The sequence below is a fragment of the Gambusia affinis genome, linkage group LG05 (genome assembly GCF_019740435.1).
Source record: "Gambusia affinis linkage group LG05, SWU_Gaff_1.0, whole genome shotgun sequence".
Lineage (NCBI taxonomy): Eukaryota > Metazoa > Chordata > Actinopteri > Cyprinodontiformes > Poeciliidae > Gambusia > Gambusia affinis.
In genome coordinates this window covers 10,404,869-10,430,715 of record NC_057872.1, presented here as the reverse complement: position 1 = coordinate 10,430,715, position 25,847 = coordinate 10,404,869, and the positions used below count along the sequence as shown (strand labels likewise).

General features: G+C 38.2%; 1 protein-coding gene across 9 annotated transcripts in view; it reads left to right on the top strand.

Annotated features, from left to right (window-relative positions):
- Positions 1–25,847, top strand: part of triob (trio Rho guanine nucleotide exchange factor b) — a 94,989-nt gene that overhangs the window by 50,236 nt on the left and 18,906 nt on the right. For all 9 annotated transcript variants that reach the window (XM_044117944.1, XM_044117947.1, XM_044117949.1 and 6 more), the window contains 26 exons: positions 300–422; positions 1,291–1,482; positions 2,439–2,608; positions 2,857–3,031; positions 6,965–7,160; positions 7,772–7,938; positions 10,203–10,322; positions 10,911–11,009; positions 11,122–11,214; positions 11,505–11,654; positions 11,748–11,862; positions 12,021–12,136; positions 13,812–13,934; positions 14,261–14,455; positions 14,833–14,948; positions 16,402–16,468; positions 16,604–16,713; positions 16,829–16,898; positions 17,193–17,282; positions 17,393–17,485; positions 17,664–17,775; positions 18,325–18,515; positions 18,634–18,735; positions 19,235–19,374; positions 20,463–20,562; positions 23,216–23,468. In XM_044117944.1, the coding sequence (XP_043973879.1) occupies positions 300–422; positions 1,291–1,482; positions 2,439–2,608; positions 2,857–3,031; positions 6,965–7,160; positions 7,772–7,938; positions 10,203–10,322; positions 10,911–11,009; positions 11,122–11,214; positions 11,505–11,654; positions 11,748–11,862; positions 12,021–12,136; positions 13,812–13,934; positions 14,261–14,455; positions 14,833–14,948; positions 16,402–16,468; positions 16,604–16,713; positions 16,829–16,898; positions 17,193–17,282; positions 17,393–17,485; positions 17,664–17,775; positions 18,325–18,515; positions 18,634–18,735; positions 19,235–19,374; positions 20,463–20,562; positions 23,216–23,468 (3,478 nt within the window). The remainder of the gene's footprint in view (positions 1–299; positions 423–1,290; positions 1,483–2,438; positions 2,609–2,856; positions 3,032–6,964; positions 7,161–7,771; positions 7,939–10,202; positions 10,323–10,910; positions 11,010–11,121; positions 11,215–11,504; positions 11,655–11,747; positions 11,863–12,020; positions 12,137–13,811; positions 13,935–14,260; positions 14,456–14,832; positions 14,949–16,401; positions 16,469–16,603; positions 16,714–16,828; positions 16,899–17,192; positions 17,283–17,392; positions 17,486–17,663; positions 17,776–18,324; positions 18,516–18,633; positions 18,736–19,234; positions 19,375–20,462; positions 20,563–23,215; positions 23,469–25,847) is intronic.

The window sequence follows — 25,847 nt, the reverse complement described above, 5'->3', positions numbered from 1 at the left end:
GGAAGATTTGTAAGTTATCACACCCACATTGGAAATGTTCACACTTTAAACTGTGTTGCATCTGTTGGTAATTGTTCTTAGTTAAAATATTAAAACAGAAGGAATGAGAAGAAAATTGGGACGAATTGGAAAAGGGATTTTGCAACATCAGAGGTATTGAATCTACAAATTGTTCTTAGTTGATTTATTTACAGCCCTTTGGGATTTTTTTTTTTGCACCCCCTGCTGACTGACATTATGTACTGCTCTATCAGAAAAAACTGCTATTTTAAGTTGCTGGGATATTTATCTGTTTCAAGGTGCTGGACTGGATAGAAAACCATGGCGAGGCCTTCCTCAGCAAACATACTGGTGTTGGAAAGTCTTTGCACAGAGCCAGGGCATTGCAAAAGAGGCATGAAGACTTTGAAGAGGTTGCACAGGTGAGTCTCTGCAGTTGTTTTCTACTGATGCAAAACCAAGATAACCTTTTTTTGTTAGTTTTTTTCTTCCTCCCCATTCCTAAGCCATTTATATTTCTTCCTTATAAAATACATGAAAGCCCACTAGATAAAATTCAAGATCATATGTGATGTTTATTACCGATGTCTCAGCACCTTAACGATTTGGTTGAATCTTTCTGCTGCAGTGTCACAGTTTCACACTGCAGCATGTACTTCCCAATTATTAATGGGAATGAATCAGATATTTAGACAAAATCACAAATGCACAATTATTTATTCCCCTGAGGTCATTATTTCGCTAACCCCACAACTTTGATATAGGATGTAGATCTATGGGATGGCAAAGGAAGAAGGTTAATTTAGTAATTTCTGTGTTGATTTGATGTTATGCTGGATCAAAATATATTTAGTTTGCTAGTAATGAGTTGATGCCATGCAATGTTAGAAACAGGCTCATAGAACCACAGATCCTATAGGCTCGAACTAACTGTACAATTCATTCAGTTCCAGGTAATGTCCTAAAGGTTCGTAGAAAAGTATGCTTAAATAAACGCTAGTTACGTTCATTTTTAAGTGACATGTGGGATTTTGCAGTCATTTCTTAATTAGTTTTTTTATTCTCCTACCTGAACAAATGTGCTCAAATTAATAGTTGAATTTTTCAGAAATTCAGATTCAGATTAATTTATTTGAATGTTACATTTGAGTTAATGATTTTCACATATATCTTTTTAATTGATAGCGACACATTTTCTGTGTGGATATGTGCTTTAAAACTGGTTGGTTAAGTTGTCAGAATGTAGTAGTACAGATATGCTTTGTTTAGTGCTCCGTGTTTTAATTTCAGAACACCTACACCAATGCTGACAAGCTGCTGGAGGCAGCAGAGCAGCTGGCCCAGACTGGAGAGTGTGACCCAGAGGAAATCTACCAGGCTGCCCACCAACTAGAGGATCGCATCCAGGACTTTGTGCGGCGTGTCGAACAGCGTAAAGTCCTGCTGGACATGTCTGTTGCATTTCACACTCATGTCAAAGAGGTATCTCGTTCCCTTCTTCTTGGTTCACCTGAAACCAGGTTAAGCTGCGGTGCTGCATTCAGTCTTTACTGAAAGTATAAAAGCACAATCGGCCGAGGGACACTTTTTGTTTCCTTGCGGAATTGCAGATCAGTAAAATAATACCAGCTAATTAAAGGTGAAATTACGTTGAGAGACATCCCATAATTTAAACATTTTGTGGCACGATTTGATTGCTCTTAGTGAAACCTGCATGCTACGAAAGCTTGATCATAACTGGTCGTCCTGACTATTCATAAACTGCTGGCAGAAATGAGTGAAACTGTGCTGCAGATGTCTTGTAATAGAAGCAGGAAAGAGTATATTTCTTGTCCCAGTATGATCAAACCCACAAACTATCCATTTTCAATTATAACTGATCGTCCAACTACATACACAAAGAAAATGTGTTTCCTCTTATTTCTGCAGGATGACATGCAAGATATCTGTTGTTTGTATGTTCACTTATCCCTCAAGGAAAACTCTTTGTGCTGCAGATTTGGTTCTCATCATGGCTCACCTTGATATTGTCAGTCTGAAACACTGAATATTTAGGGAGAGGACTAATAAATGACAATCACCGTGAGAGTGGTCTTAAACTGAACTGAATGACCATAATCTATGATGTCGGTGGCTAATGTATGACATATTGTTTACAGTGGAAACAATAACAGAAAAATATTTATGGTTATGTGGACAATCTGAGTATTTTTAAGCTGCTGTTAGCAGATTCTGTATCTCTGTGTTTGGTCTGTCACTAAAACGTCAAACCTTAGAAATGATGTAACAGAAAGCTTTTGTGGTGTTAAAATTACACCTTTTTTAAACCTCATTGCACCATTTTATGAATCTGCTGCTTGTTGTTGAACTGATAAAGAACTGTTTATGTACTTCTAGAATTTTTTAAAACCTTTTTTTTTTCTGCCTGTTAATTTTAGCTGTGGACATGGTTGGAGGAGCTTCAGAAAGAACTGCTGGATGATGTGTATGCTGAGTCAGTGGAAGCAGTGCAGGACCTGATCAAGCGATTCGGCCAGCAGCAGCAGACCACCCTGCAGGCGACAGTCAATGTTATCAAGGAGGGTGAGGACCTCATACAGCAGCTCAGGTGAGCGAGAACGCTCAAGCTTAACTGAGGAATGCAAGCCGTGATGATTCTCACTCAGTGGGGCGAGCCAAATTTATGCACATCCCTGGATAACAAAAGTTCACACACAACTAATAGGACGTTACGTAGTGTATTGCTACTATGGAAAATGATCAAGAGGGTCGTGCAGACACAGTTTTTCACGCAAGTTTCAAAAACTAGAAAACCGCAGTTTTTCCAATTGCAGTCGATGTTGATTGCGTTTGCAGAGACTCCGCTATCTCAAGCAACAAGACCCCTCACAACAGCTCCATGGCCCACATTGAGAGTGTCCTGCAGCAGCTGGATGAGGCCCAGGGTCAGATGGAGGAGCTGTTCCAGGAAAGGAAGATCAAACTGGAACTCTTCCTGCAGCTCCGCATTTTCGAGAGGGACGCAATAGACGTGAGTTGTTGGAAAAATTCAGGGCTTATGTTTTCCAAATTATTTTTGCTGTAAATGTTTCTAAATACGATAAAGAGCAAACAAATATGTGTGGGATCTGATGGGAAAGTAGGTACTCTGTAACACACACACACACACACACACACACACACAAAAGAAATAATTTATATGTGGTAAAAGTGCATAACAGCAAATCAAAGGGGATTCTGAGCTTATGGGCCATTTCATAATAAAAGGGAGATGCAGTCCTGTAGGGAAGACCCCCACTGGTTTAAAGCTCGGCTGAAATCACAACACGACTCTAGTGTTTGGTACTTATGAAAGGCATTTAGTTTCACTAGATGCATCACATCCACTTACTCATTCATTCATTTTATTTTTTATTTTTTTTATTGAAACGGCGGTCTACTATGTTGTATCCACTTATTCCTGAGCATCCCATTGTGACAATGAATGCTTTCCTTAGCTGGTGCTAGGATATGATCTGAAATGAATCAGACTTTGTAAGCCACTCCCAATGCTTGGAGCAAGAATAACAGCTTCAGGTGATCTGGGCTCTTGGATGTGGTATAACATGTAAAAGTCTGAAATGTGTAAAGAAGTAAAATGTCTAATTGCATGCCACATAACTCATAGTATACTCCTTGAACTCAGTTTTTTTTAAATCTCAGTATGTTTCTTTGTGATTTTATATGATAAGCTAACACAATGGCTTAGTATTTAGTAATGTTTTATTAAATAATATCTGAAAAGTGTTGCATGCATTTTTATTTCCCCGTAATCTGATGCCCCCGAACAAAAGCCAGCACGACCAGTTGCTTGTAATTTATTTTTCATTAAATGCAGCATCAACGTAAAGGCGAGTAGATTAATCAGTCAAATCTTCCCTATTAGTTAAACTCTTTAAAAATCTGACTTTTACCAATCAGTACCAACACGTCCTTTAAGTAGTTAATCAAAATCAACATAGGAGACACAGCAGACATGTAGAATACTCCAAAATAAAAGTTCTTAGTTGTCTGCAAAATGCTATTTGTCACTGAAAACTGCACATCTTCTTGAACACACTCCACTGAGTGAAACATTATGGCAGCAGCTTCATAACGTTTGGATGTTTTCCTTTATCAGGCAATCTAGCAAAAAAAACAACTAGTTGCAGAACATTTGGGATGGGATTTTAGGGGTCTCACCTTCCAGCAGGAGAACTTGCCCTAAAATTACAACCAGAGCAAATGAAAGCAGATGTTAGAATGTTTTGCAGATCTGAATCCAGGTGAGACTTAATGACAAAATGTAAAAATTTGAGCTATATAGCAAAAAATATAAATGCAAGCATAGAGGGGCTAAAAATACATGCTCAGCACATTTTCTGAATTGTTATTAGCAATTTTTGGAACTGTTGTAGAATTTCCTTTTCATTAAACAATAATGAAACACTTTGTGTTGGTCTAAAAATCCAATAAGAAACACTAAAGATTATGTTTCTAATATGACAGAAATAAAAAAAATAATAAATTAAGAGGGCATGAACAGTTCTTCAGGTATTAAAATCCTCTGTGGCTTGTTGGGTCTCTGTTGTCCCGAAAACCAGATTAGCTCTGCATGTCAGGCCAGGTAAAGCTGGCGAATCTGGTAATCACACAAGCAAAGCGCTGAAGTACGCCCACAAGCGCGCATGCAGACACAGGATTGATATGACACAGAGCTCAAGCATGAAGATGGGTGGAGGACAGATTTATTTTCCTCTTTTCCCTGCTCCCACACACACTTGTGAAAGTTTGCAATACTGTACCTCCTCCTGGCACGACTGGAGGTCTGAGTCTGTGTGTCTAAGAACAAGGCAAAGGTGAGACATAGCCTCATCCCTTAGTTCTCGCCTGGCTGAGGTTCCCCTCCTCACAGTTACGCAAAGCCAATAAAACAGTAGAGAACACGGATACTAACCGTGTTTCCTCAACTCACTAGCTGTCTTAGACCTGAAAGATGAAGGAAATGGTCTTTTTGTACTCAGAAGGCATTTTACTCAACTGTAAGAGGAGAGGAAGGCAAAGTTTAAATGAATGTGTGGTGAGTTGTGCAAACTTTTCTGCTAACTTTGAAATATTGTTGATGTTGTTGTTTATAATGGGGTAATTTGTATTACCGGTACCCCATTCAGTTTTGGGCACAAAACTGATTGTTAATGTTATCCTGTAGGAACATGGAGTAATATGGAAAACTTTCCTACAGAGAACAGTTTAAGGAATTCACATCGGTGTAGTCTTTGATCGACTGCAAGCAGACTTTATTTTGTAGAAGAATATTATATATAATTTTGTTTATATTACTGATAGCAGTGCTAAGGGTGTCAACATATATCTTTGTACCTACAAAGCTATATTTTATAGCTTGGCGTTTTGCTCAGTTCCTCATTAATTTGGGATCAATCTTAGCTTTCTAGAAAATCTTGCTGTGAATCTTGACTGTTTATGGGCCTCACAGACATTTAAAACATTATGTAAGCAACTGGAAAATAAAACTTGTCCATAATGTTAAGAAAGTTGGAAAATCTTAACAAAATGAAATGAAAACTATACATCAATAAGAGTGTTCACATTTGGTTAAACTGCTGTGTAACTTGATTTTAACAAGGGGCCAAATTGCTAGAAATGTTACTTGTGCAGATTAGTTTAGTTTCATTATGGTTGTAAAGTAAACTGTGTACATAAATGGTTTAATTTGCCCCAAACACGATTTAGGTTTCATATTAAGTCTACCAATGAGTGGGTTGAACTTCTACGTAATAAAAAAGGAACATTTGTGTTTTAAATTAATACTCAATTTGTAACTTAATATACATTACTGCTTGTGGATGTTGATTGTGAAGAATCCAATCTAGAACGTTTAGAAACCTAGAAAATGAAGAAAAATAAATACGGTGTCAGCTGAGGAGATCCCGTTCCTGACGTTTCATTTCAGGAATCTTTTACTGATTGCATCTCTGTTTTGGCCCAAATGCATAAAGCTATACACATACACACATTTTTGTTTTTTTTAGCATGTCTTTGTGTATCTGTTTTTGCTCTACTCTTGTCTTGAGAGGAGGTCTTCTCAAAAACAAGATGGTGGTTTCTTAATTGAGAGGAACAGCTGCCAAAGCTCGTCATTTTTATTAATGCACAGAGAGTGAATTTTTACCGCCATGTGACGATCACTCATAAAAACCATTATTGCTTTTATACTATTGTTCATGTTTTTCAGTTATATTGTTACAGCGATTTCGTTCAAATTTAAAACACTTTGCTGCATCTGAACAGAGCACAACTTTGGGTCAAACCCTACATTTGTTCTTGTCACTTAAAAACTTGTCATGATTAGATGTCGTCTTCATGAATCATATGTTAATAAAAAAGACTACAGTCTTTTTAACTGTAGTCACTTAACAAGACAAATCTGACAAGAAAAACCTAATTTACTTTCATGCCAAGGCCCAAATCTTTATCTTAGACAAATTCTATCAAAAACATTTCAGCAATTGTCCATCAGACCACCTTGATTTTTTAAAGCTTTGTGACAGACAGAGCTGAACAACACCAGGACAGAGGGACCCCCAGTATCATGATTCAGGCAGCGTGGGCAGTCAGTGACAAGCACCGACATCTCAGTACATCTGCTGCACCAGCCGTGAAATACCACGTCATTATGTTATTGCTATTTGTTACTATGGGAGTCATCAAAATAGTTTATTGTGTTTGAAGTTTAAATAGTTTCAACAACATAGACTCTTAGATTCACAGCTGACCATAACGGTATATCTGCAGAATGGCTTTTGGTCCAGCTTCCTCAGTTTTAGGAGAGCAATAAAATGTATATAGAGGCAAAAGAAAGGAAACCTCTTGCATATTTACTGAACACCTGCTTAAACTGATGAGTTCACCTTTTTCTGTCCCGCAGATCATCTCAGATCTGGAGTCATGGAATGAGGAACTGTCCAAGCAGATGAATGACTTTGACACAGAGGACCTGACCCTGGCTGAGCAGAGGCTTCAGCACCATGCAGATAAAGCACTTACCATGAACAACCTCACCTTTGACGTCATCCACCAGGGGCAAGAGCTGCTGCAGTATGTCACAGAGGTCCAGACATCGGGTGAGAGAAAAGAATTTGAAAAAAAAAGCAGCAAATACCCTGGGACACGGAGGCACTTTTCTGAAACAACATTCAAGCAGCAGCTCAGAATCTGTAGCATCATAAGAACAGCTTCTGCATTTTGTTTGTTTTGTTTTTTTATAAAACATCCCATTTTGATTTCAGGGAAAAATTTAAAGGTTGTTCATATATTGCACATAGTAATTATTTCAAGAATGCTTTTTAATGAATGGCATTTTTCTGGTTTTATCGTGTATCACTCATGGTCATGTGAATCGGATGAAAACACTGCACAGACTGCTCTCTTCATATTGTCTCTTTACATGGGCCCTTTTAAGTGAAAAGAAATAATCAAAGACAATTGGCATCATTCATGCCACACATGTTGTTTTCTTTTAATCTGATACAATTACTAGGATTTTTTTGCTATGTAAAGATATAATTTACATATATATAAAAAAAGAAAGATTAGTGACATTGGACTGCTTTCACTTTTGTTATTGTTGCATATTTAAAATAATTTTAAAAAATTCACCAGAATAGAAAGATGGGAGGAAAAAACAATAATTGACACTGTATATGTTGGCTAAGTAAAGTGCTTGTTATTCCAGGTGTGGAGCTGCTGTGTGATAGAGATGTGGACATGGCAACGCGGGTTCAGGACCTGTTAGAGTTCCTTCATGAGAAGCAGCAGGAGCTGGACCTGGCTGCAGAGCAGCACAGGAGACACTTGGAGCAGTGTGTCCAGTTACGACATCTTCAAGCCGAAGTCAAACAGGTACTCACTCTATGAACACAAGATTGTATCAGTAAGCAACAGCAATACGGCATGAAAACAGGCAAGGACAGGCCACAAAAAATGTTCAAGTTTAAACTTTTTACATCAGGACATGACTGCAATGTTCACTGAAGTCTAATAAAAAAAATTTAAAAAAAACATAAATGAATTTAAAAAAACAGTTGTTCTCAGACTGGGATGAGGCTAGGTTAATTATTGGAAAGTCTTTCTAACAAATATTTTGTTACAACATGCCACAATTACAACAGAATGTGTTAGTGTGTGTTAAAAGGTCACAGCACGTTCTGCTTGCACAGAGCTGCCAATTCGTGACTCAGCCCTTGTCAACAAACTGTTTTTTCTTCTTTCTTTATTTCTGTATATCTTTCCTTATTTCTTTATACATTTATGTATTTCCCTCCTTTTTTTTCATTCTACATTTCTTTGTTTATTTTCTTCTCTTTTATTCCTTCTTTCTTTGTATGTGTTTGTGTGGAGAATATAAGTAATTATTGGCATCACAAATATGTGTTAACTTAGTGTTACATGTAACACTTAGAAAAATATTGACTTTAAAATTTGAAGAACTGGTGAAGTTGTTAAACCGATTTTTAGAGATTCATGACAGAGTTCAAAGTTTGTAAAAGCTTATAGATGCATGAGGAAGGAATGTGAGGATTTTTTTTAAAAATTTGGAAGACATCAGTCTCTTTACATCTGATTTCATGGATTCTGAGTAATACCAAGGGATACAGACAGTTTACCTTTATTTATATAACTTGACGATTAATGATTTATCAATTTTTACATCCACTATGGTCTTTGGAGGCTTTGGAGGACTCTGTCTATTAATAATAGTATTTTCCACACTATTACCTCTATATTGATCTAAGCCAATACAAACGTAAACCTAAAATGTTTTTATTACAGGATAATTTTTTATCCTGCAATAAAAAATTATTGCAGGATAATTGCAATAGGTTTTGCAATTATCCTGTTGTTTATTGCCCAAACAACAATAAAGATGTGTCTGAACTCATTCCTCTTTGCTTTGAGAACAGAAATTCTAGATACACAAAACATATTTATCAGAAAACACATCAGGCATCACAGAGAGAAGAGAGATTGCTGTTTAAGCGAAGCGTGGATATTCTCCGCTTGTTTTCATTCAGTACTTGTGCACAATTACAACGTGACACTCATTCGGAGCAATTTTGCAGGCTGACATTTCAAAGCAAAACAAATGAGTATAGAAAATATATCTATTTTTTTCAATACAGCTCTTATCATGCTTATGCAGGCAAGTAGAATCATATGGTTCGTGTGTTTACATAAAAAAAATTGGACAAAAGCCAAAAGAAACAAAAACCTTTTTTCTACTAAACCTGCTTTAGTAGAAAACAAAATTCTAGACACATTGCAGCAAGTGGAATGATGTGCCAGATTTATGATTGCATGATAAAATTGTGCAATCTCTATCCATTACTGTACTTTCTATGTCTTTTTATTGCATTATGTTGTCCTACCTGTAAGGGTTTCTTTGTGTGAGTATTTTAAAATAGGCGTGTCCCAAATAAATGGTAACTATGGCTGAAACAGGGATTAATAGAGGCTCGTGCATCAGACTCGCATGAGGGGGAAAGGAAAAATTTGAAGTGGTATGACGGGAAAAGTACATTTAATGGATTTCATGCCACCTCGGGACATTTCAGGCATAATGGAAACATTGTCCCAGGAGTCTAAAGCAGGAGTCAGGGTTGCATCATCACTTTTATAGCTGAGCGTCAGCTACGGTTCTGGCCGTCACCCACACAGCAAGTGTGCCTGCTGAGTCAGAAGGGGAGGGAAATGTCTTTGGGAGTTTGTCCTCTGGCAAGAACTAGATCGGCATAACTATGAGGGAAAACGATCCCTCAAGCTTCAGACTGCATGTGTGTGAGGCGGAGCAGGGTTGTTGTGGTATGGTTGGTTACAAGATTACCCAAGAGAGGGAAAAGCGTAGAAGTGAAGAACAAATCCGACATTTCAAGAAGTTTGCACTCGGAGAGATTTCAACTTAGATACAGGACAGAAGTACAGAGAGGGAGGATGCAAATATTAGATGATAGTTTGAACTAACATAGTAACTGAAAAAAAAAAAAAAAAAAAACATTAATTAAGCTGTCTTTTTAATTAACTTTTAGGAGAGAATGGAAAAAATTCAGACCAAATACTGAAACTACAACTGAAGCATAAATAATAAATGCTTTCTCTGTGTGTTGCAGGTTTTAGGTTGGATCCGTAATGGGGAATCAATGCTCAATGCCGGCCTCATCACAGCCAGTTCACTACAAGAAGCTGAGCAGCTGCAGAAAGAACATGAACAATTTCAACATGCAATTGAGGTGAAATATTATATATATATGTTTAGAGGACAACAAGACAATTTTTTTTGTTTCTCTGTTGCCTTTTGTCCTTCACCTCTTAACATTTTTTCTCTTGGAGATATTACAGGGTCTTATCAATCTGCACCTCTTCTTATATAATTGACACATCAAATAAAATTATAAATAGCTTATTCGATGTCTCTCCCTCATTTCTCACTCGTTATTTTTTCCTAGTCTTTGCCATTGCATGTCCCTTTTGCATTCCTTTGAACTCAGTCAAGTTTATTTTAATGCAGGCCTGTCCCTGACCTGCTTTCTTCACTGATCCCATACACACTAATAAGATTCACTTTTGTTCTGGTTTTTGTGTGTGGATGTGTGGGACAAGAATTTCTAGCTGCAGTAGTACAAGACAAACCCGATAGGTCCTGTAGTTAAAAATGAAAGAATCATGAGAAAGCTCCATCATATGCATACTGCACAAATATGGGACCAGCATGAATCTTGGACAAATTTTGAAAACATTTATCCGTTTTTATATGCTAGATTCATCGTTTATTAATTGCCGTCTATTTAAAGTTTGTTTTCATCTCATTCTTAATGAAGAAAACCCACCAGAGTGCACTGCAGGTGCAGCAGAAGGCAGAGGCGCTTCTTCAGGCAAACCACTACGACATGGACATGATCAGAGACTGTGCAGAAAAGGTGCTGTTTGCTTTTTATGCATATGTGTGAAAAATAACAAAATCTGTGTAGGCAGCACAGTGTGGGTTTTAGAATTTCTTTGGAAATCTGATGAGTTTTGTTTGACCTGAAGGTGGCGGATCACTGGCAGCAGCTGATGCTTAAGATGGAGGACAGGCTGAAACTGGTTAATGCATCTGTGGCTTTCTACAAAACATCTGAACAGGTATTTTTGTCTGACAAAAGGGTATCTTGTTTGATGCTACTTGGCCAACTGGAGTGTTATGCCAATTATTTATAATAGTTAATAGGGATTTGTGCACAAGAAAATGCAGAAATATAATTTAGTTTGTTTGAATATTGAAAAGATTTGTTTTGCTGGTGATTGGAAACAATTGTGCACAGTTCAGATTTTTGCAAGTGAGTCATTTTTGAAATAACAATGAATGAGCTGAATATCATTTGTGCATACTTTTAGAGCAAATTCAAAAGCCACGTTGTGTTTGTGTGCTTTAGGTGTGCAGTGTTTTGGAAAGCCTCGAGCAGGAGTACAAGCGAGAGGAGGATTGGTGCGGCGGTGCTGATAAACTGGGCCCAAACAGTGAGACGGATCATGTCACCCCTATGGTCAGCAAACATCTGGAGCAGAAAGAGGCTTTTCTCAAAGTGAGACCAAAACTTCAGATATGAAAATAAACGCCCACACCTGCATTTCTGTGTGATTTCTGAGCTGAGTTCCTCCTCCCTTCGTGTTCACAGGCCTGTACGTTAGCCAGACGTAATGCCGATGTGTTCTTGAAGTACCTGCACAGAAACAGTGTCAACATGCCTGGCATGCTGTCCCACGTAAAAGCTCCAGAGACTCAAGTCAAAAGTATGTAAACAGCAATTTCTATCCTCATGATTTATGTGTTTTGTGTATAAAATTATTCTCTGAACTTTGTGTAGCCGTTTCCTGTTAAATGCTAATCAAAGCCTTCTGATTGACTGTTGTTATGCCGAATTAACCATGTTTTTGTGTTGGTGTATCAGATATCTTGAATGAGTTGCTGCAGAGAGAGAACAGAGTCCTCCACTTCTGGACCATGAGGAAGAGGAGGCTGGACCAGTGCCAGCAATATGTGGTGTTTGAAAGAAGCGCCAAGCAGGTTTGTTCTTGTGCATCTGTGTGTTCTTGTTTAATTGAGGAGTTAGCACGATATGACGACAACACTTGCAAAATTGCAAAAATGCTAAATTTGACTAATTAGACAGATCCTAGACAGAAAGATAAAAACTTATGGGTGATTTGTGCTTTTAAAGGACATTTAAGAATTTATTTCAGTGCAGTATTTTTTCCACTTATGAGACTAAATAGTGTTTTGCCATGATAACATAGTTAAAACTGGCTTATGTGTGTTGGTTAAAACACTTCCTGCATTTCTCTAAAAAGGCAAATATATAGAAGAAGAGTTTGCATAAGTCTGCTTAAAGTGCAGAAAATTTCTACACACAAACTAAACTCACTAATCTGGACTTTTTCATTTTGGCAGAACCTGTGCAGAATATAAACCTGCAATAATAGTAGCTCTAGCTACTGACATCAGCAGCTCATGTTGGAAAATATGTTGACAGGACAGCTATTAGTTATATTTTCAACAAATCTGACTTTTATGAAAATTAGTGTTGAAAGAAAGGTATAAGAAGTCAAATTTCCAGTTTGCTGTGTGTCATTTTGGAGACAAGTTGAAAGATTACAGTTTTCCTTTTCCGGTTTAAACTCAAAACCCCAAACAGACTCAGACTCCAGACACAAACCTAATTGAGAATCTGTGGCAAAACTCTAACACGGATGTTGCTTTTTAACTAATCTAACTTAGCATGTGCTATTTTCCAAAGAAGAAAGGGCAGAAAGTCACTAGATTGGTAAAGTAGGCCAAAAAGTGCTGATTTTGGATGGCTGAAAGAAATGCTCTCCGCGCCTCTCAAAATTTCAGTCAGTGTTTAATCAAATAAATGCACTACTTCCTGTTGGTCTGTCACATAAAATCACCACATAATACGCAGAGGGTTTATGTTTTAATATGACAAAAATAGAATACTGCAACATTACAGAAATGGAGTAGTTTTGCAAGCTTTTGCTGCTGTAATGCACCACAGTGCCTCATTGCTGTATAATTCCATACACTTAGCTCCCCCTTGTGGTGTTTGGAAAACACAGTATTGGAACATCATTTCTTGGCCGGTAAGAATGAAATTACATCACACTTGTTTTCTGGAACACAGCTATTTTAAGGCTTTCCAGGTTTTATCCCCAGGGTGTGAATGCTTTTTGGTCTCACAGTTTGACTGGACCAGTTCTGCCATTTCAGGCCAGGGCAGTGTCACCTCCAGGGCCTGGTTTTAAAATACACAGGCCGTAGAAAAAAACAAAACAAAACCAAACAAAAAACATTAAGTAGGACGTTCTAAAATTAAATAGAAGAGAAAGGGGAAAAAATGTGACAAAACTATTTTCTTTTTGTAAATAATTTGCATTTTCTTGTGGAACAACTGCATGTTTAGTAATATAGCCATGAATATTGTCGTAATTAGTATTGGTGTAATACTTAATCGATAATTGTCATAAATATATTATAATTTTAAAAAGGTCTTATTTTATAAAATAAAAGCAGGTTCTGTAGTAAAGTTTTTATTTTAGAATTCCTTTTCAGTTTATTTCAAATATTGTTCAAAAAGTTTCAACTTTGTTTGATTGTCTTAAGATTTGAATCATTATCAGAGCTGGACACGTAGGCTATCTGGAATCTCTGTGTCGTCTCTCATGATTGGTCGTTTCGCCAGGCCCTGGAGTGGATCCATGACACCGGGGAGTTCTACCTGTCCACGCACACGTCCACTGGGTCGAGCATTCACCACACGCAGGAGCTGCTGAAAGAGCACGAAGACTTCCAGATCACAGCAAAGGTACGTGCAGGTCTTATGTTGTTTGGTTTTCCTACGAAGTGAGACAAAGTAGTTTCTGCTTGTTGTGATTCTCTCTGTTGTTATCTGATTATCGTGTTGTGCTCGCTCAGTCCGTCCGCCGCTCCGCTGTGAGGCCCATTTCCAGGGGCACTTCATTGTCCTCTTTGCTGTGTCACTGTTATTGTGTGTCAGAGAGCACGCTATTGTGTCCACCAAGCAACACATGATTCCCAACTCTTTCTTTCGCTCATCTACCTTTTCTCTGTTGGCACCACCTCTCTCTCCTCCCTCTCCGCTGCCCTCCCTGAATGTCCCTCTATTGACAGCAAACCAAAGAGCGGGTGAAGCTGTTGATCCAGCTGGCGGATGGGTTTTGTGACAAGGGCCACGCCCATGCCCTGGAGATAAAGAAATGGGTGTCCTCCGTGGACAAGCGCTACAGGGACTTCTCTCTCCGCATGGACAAATATCGAACCAGCCTGGAAACGGCACTTGGCATCTCTTCCGATTCAAACAAGGCTGTAAGTGATTTTTCTTTTTTTATGTGGGTAAAACATTATTGGTACATAGAGAAACTCCCAAAGAGATTTCACCAGGTTTTAAAAATAAGACCATGACAACTTAATACACTCTAACAACAGATATAAAAAAATAAAAAAATCAGGCTTTGTGTTGCCTTAAGGGTTTTATTTATTTATTTATTATCAGCCAGTCCCACTACTTCGATTTATTTTATGGTGTGCAGAGAGCAGATGGTATTGTCGTCCGTTTACCGCATGCTGCTGTTCAAACTTTGTATAGCGAACATCTGCCAACAGAAGGCAAACACCACACAGTGCAGGATATCCTATCTAGCTGCTGTGTGCCACATAATAACCACAACCTGCTGTGTGTTCAGAGCAAAGAGCTGCAACTGGACATCATCCCAGCTACCGCTCCGGGGTCAGAGATCAAGCTAAGAGACGCTGCCCATGAACTCAATGAGGAAAAGAGAAAATCAGCACGAAGAAAAGAGTAAGAATTAGACTTTTTTCTTTTTTTTCTGCTCACCTGGTAGCTATTGAGTCTTAGAGTTATAGTTTTCGGGACTATTGAATGTACAGCAAACTTTAGTTATATCTAGTTCCTAAAAACAAGAAATATTTCAAACACTTGACAAACAAGCCCATGGCAGCCAAGAGCACAACCCAAATTTCCTGAAGGATCATTAAGCTACCTTTGGGAAACTACAGAAATTCTTAACAAAATTCTTAACAGTTTTTATCATAATCTGCAGTTAGAGGTGGTGAGGAAGATGCAGTGGACCCAGTTTGTGGAGAAATGATGATTCAATGATCAAAAGCACAATAATCCAAAGTGCAGGCAGCACAGAATGAGCAGAAGGCTAATAGCTCAATGCTGGTAGCAACTGGTAACAGCACGAACATCTGACGCGACAGATTCAACAAGGAACACAGGTGGCATTGATTACACAGAGGACAATCAGGGAACGAGACACAGCTGGGAAAAATCAAGTGGTAGACAGGATAACACGGAGAGTCAATAGACACAGAAATCTAAAATAAACACAAAGAAAACTCAAATCCTCACAGCTTTGATGATAAAATCTCCAAATCAAACGTAACCACCCTGTGAATCGCATTTAAGACTTCAGGTTTGACTTTAATTTGTGCCCTAAAGACTTCAGAATTAACACAGAAATGCTAATCCTTTCAATAATTGGAAACACAAAGTGGCATTTGCAAATGATTTATGAGACCTTCAGAGGAATCCATCCACCAACCAGCCTACTTTCTACCATCGCAAATTACACAATTTACAATAACAGTCCAAAAGTGCATAAAGAATAATACTTCCATCTAATATTGGCAGATTTCCCCCTCTGATCCAAGTATGTTATTTATATGCCAGCTGTATGCAAAAAATATAGGAAATCAACATTGTACTGCTCTCAGCTGGAGTTAAAAAAAAACATAATGCCTGAATAAAATTACAGGTAGGGGAGTGTAATCCAGTAACCATGCTAAATCCAGAAACCAATATTGTATTTGAGATTAAAAACACAAAACGCTTATAGACATGACAAAAAAATTATGAAAGATAAGTAATATTAATAAAGTAATTTATTGATATTTTCATGTACTTAACCATGTATTATAAACAGTAGAGTAAAATAGCTGCTTTGAAATGCAAAGAAGCCAATCATAATGTAACAAACAAATATATTTTGAAATGCATGAAAATATGCAGCATTTTGCTGCATATTTTGCAGCTACATGTTACAGTCACATTGCACATTCAAAGATTATAATAAACTAAAAATGATTTGTGTTTTTTTTTCTCTGCTTTGTTTCATATAGTTTCCTTCCTTTGTTTATTTAGTTTTACCTCCAGCAAACTAAAAAAAAATAAATTATGTCTATTTGACCACTTTTACTATCATATTGAGTCCTTTTCTCTCTTCCAGATTTATAATGGCAGAACTGATCCAAACAGAGAAAGCGTATGTCAGAGACCTACGTGAATGTATGGATGTGAGTATTGCCTTAGATGCTGTTTCTAATTAATCCTATTGTCTTGATTTGTCAATCTTAAATTGTACATGTGTTCATTAACGCTTCAGCTAGATGTATGTAAGCAACTGTTTTCATACGGCTGCGTTTGTGCAGACGTACCTGTGGGAAATGACCAGTGGTGTTGAGGAGATTCCTCCTGGCATTGTCAATAAGGAACACATCATCTTTGGGAACATGCAGGACCTCTACGAGTTTCATCACAAGTCAGTTTAGCAGCAATCTGCGACAATGTGTAGAAATAGTGTTTGTATTCCAGGTATTTCGCAGAGGCAAGGTGATTAATAATCTATGTGTAAATATTTTTTCCTCTCCAAACAGTATTTTCTTGAAGGAGCTGGAGAAGTATGAGCAGCTTCCAGAGGATGTGGGTCATTGTTTTGTGACCTGGGTAAGTAAGCATATGTAATAAATTCTGTGTTTGCTGTGTTTTTATTTCAAGTAGCTGTGATCATTTTTTTACAACACAATAAATTCTTCAGATTCTGTACTTTATTTGAACACATGTTTAAAATAAAACTGTGCTCATATTACTTTGGTCAGGTTGGAAATTTCTCTCTCAATTTCAATTTCTCCATTAAATTATAGGATATTTGGGGGAGAAATTGCTGTTTTAACTGGTGTTTAACGTTAAAATTAAGGTTCATATCTTGATTGTAACACATTTATGAAATCTCCTTCTCAGGCTGACAAATTCCAGATGTATGTGAACTACTGCAAGAACAAACCTGACTCTACTCAGCTCATCCTGGAACATGCTGGACCCTACTTTGACGTAAGTAAAGCTTTAAATTGTCAGAAATTCTGACTTGCTTGCTTTAAACCATTAAATAAAAAAATAAATATCTCTCTTAATTTAAGACATGTTTCTATTTTCATCCACAGGAAATTCAACAAAGACATCGCCTTGCCAACTCCATCTCTTCTTACCTCATCAAGCCCGTTCAACGAATCACAAAATACCAATTACTCCTGAAGGTAGAGCAAGTTTCAAATTAATTTTGGCGACATGATTAGTCATCTGCAAGTTTTTATGTTTGGAAGTGGAAATGCTAGACTTGGAAAAAGTAGTGGAAACAGATTCACACTTAAAATTCTTTTGGAGTTCATAGCATGGTTTCTGAAACATGTCTATATGGATGTTATTCCACTGAAGGAGTTGTTGACATGCTGTGAAGAGGGGAAAGGTGAAATCAAGGATGGCCTTGAAGTGATGCTCAGCGTTCCAAAGAGAGCCAATGATGCCATGCACCTCTCTATGCTGGAAGGCATGTAGAATCAGACATCACACACACGTGCACACCATCACACACCTCCACTACACTGCTCCAGTTTTATTCAGGGTAAAAAAAAAGATTCCCATTCTGATCTATTGTAACTGGTGATTATTCTGCCTTGAGATCACTTTAATTAAATCTAACATTAATATCATACAGTTGACTGTTACCTCTTAACCTTTGTCCTATTCCTCATGTTATAGCCACAAACCTTAATGTGTTTTTTTAGGATTATATGATAGATCGACACAAAGTAGTGAAAAAAAAAAATTAAATAAAATAATTAAATGAAGATAAAATAGAAATTGAGAAAAAAAAATCTTGTATTTACTTAAATTTTAGCCCTTTGCCCTCCAAAGATTTCCTCATAAGTGTCCCATGTGTTAATCTGTCCCATAAAATCCCCATTAAACACTTTGATGTTTGTAGATATATCCCAACAAGATGTGAAAAGTTTGAAGAGTGCCACGTGTTGTGTCCAAATACATGCACAGCTCAATAGATCGTTGGGTTGCTCAGTTCCATCTTCTAATTTCTCAGGGTTTGACGGGAACATAGACTCCCAGGGGGAGCTGATACTCCAGGAGTCCTTCCAGGTGTGGGATCCCAAGACTCTCTTCCGGAAAGGCCGTGATAGACATCTGTTTCTCTTTGAGATGTCCCTGGTCTTTAGCAAGGAAGTGAAAGACTCGAACGGCCGCAGTAAATACCTCTACAAGAGCAAGCTCTTTGTAAGAAGACCCTTAATCTGCTAGTGTAAATCCTTAGGACATTTGCTGGGTAAGTCAACAAGACTTGTTGCAAAATGTGTAATTGCTGTTGTGCTTTTTTTTCCCTTTCTTTTTACAGACATCAGAGCTTGGAGTGACAGAACATGTGGAGGGGGATCCTTGTAAGTTTGCCTTGTGGCTGGGCAGGACGCCAACCTCAGACAACAAGATTGTCCTCAAGGTACGACTGAGTAATATTCTGCAGTTTCCTTCCTTATATCACTCAAAGTGTAGTCTGAAAGATTTATATTAAATTGCACTTCTGATTGTCGTGTTCATAGGAGGAGGTTAGGGAGCCCTGAAGTTGGCCTGCATGGCAAATACCAATTTAAACAGCATCTTGTATAACACACCACTGCAGCAAGCACTGTATCTGTTTGCTTAGTGAAATAGAAAAGGACTCTATTGATTATGGAATAGTGACTCAAGATTAAGTAAAATCAAACAGCGAACGTCATTCTGTGCCCTCTACATGCTTACACAATGCCATGAGTCAACATCCACACTCTGTGAAAAAAAATGTACCTGCTCTTGCTCCTTCTTTGAGGAACAAGATCTGATGTTCTCCATTTTTCTGTATTTTAAAGAGCAGAGAAGTCCAAAGTACTCGTGGGAGTTTTTCATATGCTTTGTCTGAATCGTTTATGTGATTTATTTGTATATTTTTTTCTTTCCTGCAGGCATCAAGTATAGAGAACAAGCAGGACTGGATCAAGCACATCAGGGAAGTAATCCAGGAGAGAACTGTCCTCCTACGCGGAGCTCTGAAGGAGCCCATTCACGTCCCTAAAGCCACTACTGCTAAACACAAAGGCAGGCGGTAAGCAAAGTTAATACTGACCCAGGCTTAAAAGACATACAGTCAGATATAAAATAGTTATACAATCAGGATTACAAAACACAGCAGGTGTAGATAGCAAAAGCTGCATTTGAAAATTGTTCATAGTCCTTATACTTGCACTTATTTTGTCATGTTACAGCCACCAACTTCAATTTTGACGATTTTGTGTGATTAAGCAAAACATAGTATTGGAACCAATTTTGAAATAGGTGCACAAACTTTCTGGTCAAATTGCAGTGCAAAGGTAGTTTTACACTTTATTGACTCAGTACAGCCAAATAAAACCACCCGACACACATTTGGGATTTTCTTTTTTTTTTTTTTTTTGCAAATATGTTTATTAATATTTTTTGTTTAATAACAACAACAACAAAACACAGAACACAACAAAAGCTGAGCAGTGCAGTCCAGAGACAAAAGGAAATATAAGATAGTTGTATATCTTGTACTTCCATCATTATATAGTCCACATCTAAGCCTTTCTAAATGCTCAAGACAGGATGGTAGACACGTGTCCTCCAAGAAGGACTTCCATATGCGTCCAAAAATGTCCGTCTTAGAGTGGATGAGGCATGTTAGAAAGTCTAGAGGGATATATTCCAAAATAAGCTTCTTCCATCCAAAAATAGTTGGAGATTTATTAGAAATCCATTGTAACAAAATATTCTTTCGAGCACAGAAAATTAGGACATTATACAACTTGCTCTTATTTTGGTTTTGGACATGTTTATTTGGTAGACCAAGGAGAAGAGACACCGGATCGAGATCAATATTAGTTTTGATAATTTTCCTAGTCTCAGCCAGAATAGATTCCCAGTATATCTGGATCTTCGGGCATCACCACATTTGGGATTTTTAATTATGAAAAGGTTGGAAAATGCTCGATTATGTTTCTCTACTTGACAATAATGCACTAATTGTTGGTCTACGACAGAAAGTACCAATAAACACAATGAAGTTTGTGGCAATGATGTGATAAAATAAAGAAAGGTTTCAGGCGATGTGAATATTTTTGCACTGTATCAAAGCGAGATTCGATTTTATGAATATTTGTTGTCTTCCTGAAGGGATGGAGAGGATCTAGACAGCCAGGGAGATGCTAGCAGCCAACCAGATACCATCTCTATCGCCTCCCGGACATCCCAGAACACACTGGACAGTGACAAGGTTGGACACACACACATATACACACACACACACACACATATTATTCTTCAACTTTATATCTGCCAGGTAGCACCTAAACTGGGCATTATTTATACAGTTTTAAGTATCTACCTGTATTACAAGACACAGTGCTATTTCTGTTTGTCAATAAGTAGCCGTTCTGTGATTGGTCAGGACGAATACCGTCACACATTTCCGTCAGAAACTGCAAACTGGATGGATGCAGACAACTGTCTGGAAATCACTTCCTGTGAAAGTGTTTGATTGTGTTGAGTGAAAGAAACGGCCCATCTGACAGCTCTCTAAGACTGTGTGTGTGTGTGTGTGAGTGCGTGCGTGTGTGTGTGTGTGTGTGTGGTAGAGAGAGAAAATCCTTGCTCTCTGGGAACACTAATGATCAGCTTTGGTTATATGTGGCAATCACACCACAGAAGGCTTATCCTCCTACGCTCAGTATGATCAATTGTAAAGCTAACACCCCGCACAGTCGGATATAAAAATAAAAAATAAAATCCATCCTCTGCCTTTGTGTTGTATTAATTATAAATCTGAGGAGTGGATTGGGTCATTATTTTCTCACTTGAGTTGGATTTACCCCAGATCGGCCCTCACCAGGCTTCCTCTGCAATCAGGAAAATAAGAAAATTATAATGTTCAGCTTTCACAGCTTAACTGTTAGAGTAGCGCTAATCTTGACTGTGCAGCTGCTTTATGCAACACAGGACTGTTTTAGATGGGAGGTGAACAAGTCCGTGTCTGCTTGTGCATCTGCCCACTCCCATCAAAATCATCAAAGAAGCTAATTAATTAAGAATTGTCCCCTCAGTTCGGAGCATGCTCACTTGCATAAAGATCCTAAAACATAGAGGAACACGTGCACATTTGAATGGGCATCCCATTCCCACTTTTTGAATGCGTCTCTGTGTGCCCCGTCTTTCTGTGGGTACTCAGATGAGGCATTTCTTTCAGGAAGCAATGACAGTGGCATGCTTGTGCTGCTGGCAGGGGGAGGGGAGGGGGGAGGGGGGGGGGAGTGTGTGTGCGCTCCTGTTCCGGTGTGTTTTTCTGTTGAAGTGACTGACTTGTGTGTCAGCAGCTTCAGCCTCCCACTCTCTTTTGACAGAGGATGCTCGTCTTCTTGCCAGACAGGAGAGCACAGCATTATCCCGTCACATTAATCGATCACAGACTTCTCTGTAAAATTTGGGCAGTTTTCTTCCTCTCTGCTTTTCTGGAGTCTGTTTTTGTTGGTGATGGAGTGGGGGCCTTAGCCAGGTCAATTTTTTGGAAGCATTTGTTAGAGGAAGGATGGATTAAATTGCTCTGCTGCAGAGAGAAGATCTTCCTGAGGAAATCATCTAAGTGTGATTGAGGAACATTTTAGAGATCCCTGCTGAAAATCAGTCAGTGCTCCAGAACTTGTTTTGCTTTTCTGACCATCGTTCATGATGAGGGAGTGGAAGACGATTGACAAACTGGAAGAGAAGATCTCAAATCCTGTCTCTCAGCTCCTCAGTTCTCTGGCTCTGCCACACTATCAGAGGGTATGTTGCAAATATAGACTTTTTCCTCCATGGATATTACTAAAATAATTGTTGCAGCAGATTTATTGATTACAGATTCAGTACATTACATTTATACTGAAAATATGCTTAACTATGACACAAAAGCAAAAATTTATGTTGGGTCTGAATTTTTATAAGATTTTGTAAGATGAAATGTCAACTAAAACAACGTTGGACTATCCTGTGTTCCGGCTTCGATTTTTATACATGTGTACATTAGGTGTTATAATTCACTCCTATTTACTATATTGATCATAAATATTTCCACACTTTATGCAGCCATGTTAACAGTCAACAAATAAAAATGTTTTACAAATACATCGATCAGATGTTTGTGGCAGATTTTCAATCTGTGTTTTGTAAAGCTCAGACCTGCTGGTTCTGATTTTAGCAAGTTCTGCATTCAAATTAGCCTTCCTGCAGAGAGCGGTCCTTAATTATGTACGTTGGGAGAAAGGCAACTTCAAAACCTGTTAGGAAAAAGTTAACATAAGACAGGGTTTCTTTTAAAAACGAGACAAGATTATGTACAGAGTCGACATTTTAAAGGTTTTGATTTTATAGCTAAGATTAGTCAGTTTAAGTCATAGATTATTATCAACCCTGTGTTTATTCTTTAACAAAATGGTAATCTGTTGGCTCTTTAAATGGTTGAAAAAAAAATCCAAATACAACTTGTTCCATGTAGTATTTAGGCTGAAAGCACAAAAAAGATAAGACAGAGGCAGTTTTCTGTACCTAGCCCAGTCTTGCTTTTATCTGTCTTGCTCTCACGCAGGATGAATGACCCGTAAAAATGTCTCAACATTTCATGGAAAATACAATTTCCAATTAAATATCTGCTTGCATCTTAAACATAATAATGATGCTACAGTAAATATTCCGTCATCACTCTATTACTGTCCACTCTGAAGAGTGTTGGTATTAGCAAGACCTGGTTGTACCAATGTACGGAGCTTTCAGGGAGCAACAAAAGCAACAAAACAGGTCAAAGACAATTAAGCTACAAATCAACAGATTCCACTCACCAGTCCCATTTCTCTGCACCTGAAATATTAATCAGCTGCCATTTTCTCCTTCCTTCACAGCTTTCTGGTGGCTGCGAACTGACGGTGGTGATCCATGACTTTGTGGCCAGTAATGGCAGCAGCAACGGGGAGCTTACCGTACGCCGAGGCCAGACTGTGGAGGTTCTGGAGCGACTTCATGACAAACCAGACTGGTGCTTGGTCAGGACCACAGACCGCTCTCCTGCCCAGGAGGGAATCGTACCCTGCTCCATCCTCTGCATTGCACACTCCCGGTCCTCCATGGAAATGGAGGGGCTATTCAACCATAAAGGTAGGACCAGAGTATTTTCCTCACTTCTTAAAGCTCAAGTGGATTGAAAAATATTCGATCAAACTGAAATATATCTAAGAAAGTATTTTTTTTTTTTTGTCTTTAATGTGATAACCAACCTCTCAAATTCTATTCAAGTAGATACATATCACAGTTACACACACATGAACATGTGACACCTAACAGGATTCCTTCTTTATTTGCAAACATAGCACAGTTGACCTGCACAACCCGAGTTTCTTACTAAGTAACTGATTCAGGAAACACAAACATGTATTTCCAAGTGTTGCTATGCAACAGCGAGGATCATATCTGAAACGCAGCTCTAATAATTATCTTTAAGAAAATTTCATGACTTCCTCTCACTTCCTCCCAGCAGCTACCTACATTATTATTACCTTTGGAAGCCCTTTTCTTGGCTTAAACATGAAACGGCATGCGTCTCCAGCATAACAAATACTACACACGTAGGTCTCCTTATGTGGGGAAATGATAGAGGATGTGATGTCAGAAGCTCCATTAGTCATGATGAGAAGCTGTTAGTATGTTTATTGTGGTGCTAAAGCGGTTTTATGCATTTTTTTTTTTTTTAGTATAAGGGTCTAACCACTGCTTTAGTGCCTCGTGCTGCTTCTTTGTCCTCAGGGACAGCTCAGTTTCAGCTTTTTGTGGGTCAGTGCAATGATATCATCCAGTGCCATCTGCTTTCTTGCAATCTTGTGATTCGCTGAGACTAGAAAGCCCTGCCTGATCCGTTTCATGGTGCTGTGCGGAATGTTCTTCTTTTGGTCATGTAGGTGTTGGTTTCAGACTCTGGAGAAATGGTCTCCTGTTGAGCTGCACCAATCATTTTTTTGTGGTTAATTTCAGTTTTGTGTAAGGTTTTGACTACCAGTACCAATTGTGATGTCTTACTAGCTGTGAGATTATTCAAGAACAGAAAAGCCTTCCTATGGTGAGCTTTCATTTGCTGCATGCAACTTTTTAGCAAAAATCATCTAGTAGACATTGAGATGACTTCATCATCATATATTAGCAATTAGCACGGTTAGCATTTCTAAAACAGTAGTGTCCTTGTGTATTTTCTTAAGAACCATAAAGCTAAGATTTTCCAAAGGCTGTGGACATTTTTAACTTTAGCATGCATCTTGACAAAGGTAGAAACTGTAAAAAGATAAAGCAGAGCAACTTTGTTGTAATTCTGCCTTCCTGCATCTGGTAAGTCTTGCTTGAGGAAAAAAAATCTGATATCGAATATATTCCCTTTAGATATGTTCTTCTATATCTGAGTTCTCAGATTGTATTTTAAGCACCTTGTTGATTCTGAAAATGGCTAACTTTGAGACATCTTTACATCACAGTAAAGGTGTTTATGCAAAACTGATAGTATTGTCTCCAGCTTCGACAATAGCAAACTTGCTTCTACTGCTGGTTATGTATACTAGTATGTTTCCTGTCAAGTGAACAGTTGAAATCAATTTCCTGAATACTGATTAAATTAAACAACAAAGACTAAAATGTAAGATGGTTGCTGTCTTATCTTCTAAATGTGCATTTTGGTTTTTGGAATCTGGAAGAGCGGGTGAGAACTGGACTGCTTGTTTCTATGGAGATAAAGCATAGAAATATGCGGCTTGCAGCCTCCTTATACTTGGTAGAAGAAAAGTCTGCATTTGTATTTAAATGACAACTTGCCCAGAGTTTGGAGTAAGCTGAATGATTTACTAAAAGGGTCCAGTAGAAAATAGGGAAGAATTTACCAAACACTTATTGAACACTTTCAACTCTAGCTGTTAGGTTCCTTTGTCCTGTCATGTTTTTGATTCCTTGACTGCACCCTCACAGTCAGTTCGTGTTGTTTTTCATGTGACCGGAGGAAGTAATGAAAAGGAGGCTCCCCCTGCAGGGGTTGTTCTAGTAAAAAAGAAAAAAATGCCTCAGTGTAGGAGGTGGGCAAAAAAAAATGAGGAAAACATCTTTGCTATTTCCTTGCCTTCTATTTTAATGATCAATAATTAAGTTTTTTGTTTTTTGGGGGGTTTTTTGGCCCAAGTCGTGAGAAAGTGACTGTTCAGGAAATCAGACTGTTGTCCAGGAATCTCTCCGTTTTCATCCTGTCACATTAACTTTTTTTCTTTTCTTTTCACAAAATAGTGAAGCGCCCACACAGAGGCATCAGTCTTCAGAGCAGTTGGTGTTCTGTCTATTTTTCTTTAATACTCGCTGACAATCATACACATATTAATTATATCCTCACTGTTGGTAGCCTTGAAGCTGCTTATGGCTCCCATTTAGCTTCGCCGAGGCATCTTTGTGTGTCTCACCTCCATATTTGCTGATGAACCTTTTTCCTGTTCACTTCAGATGGATTTCATAACA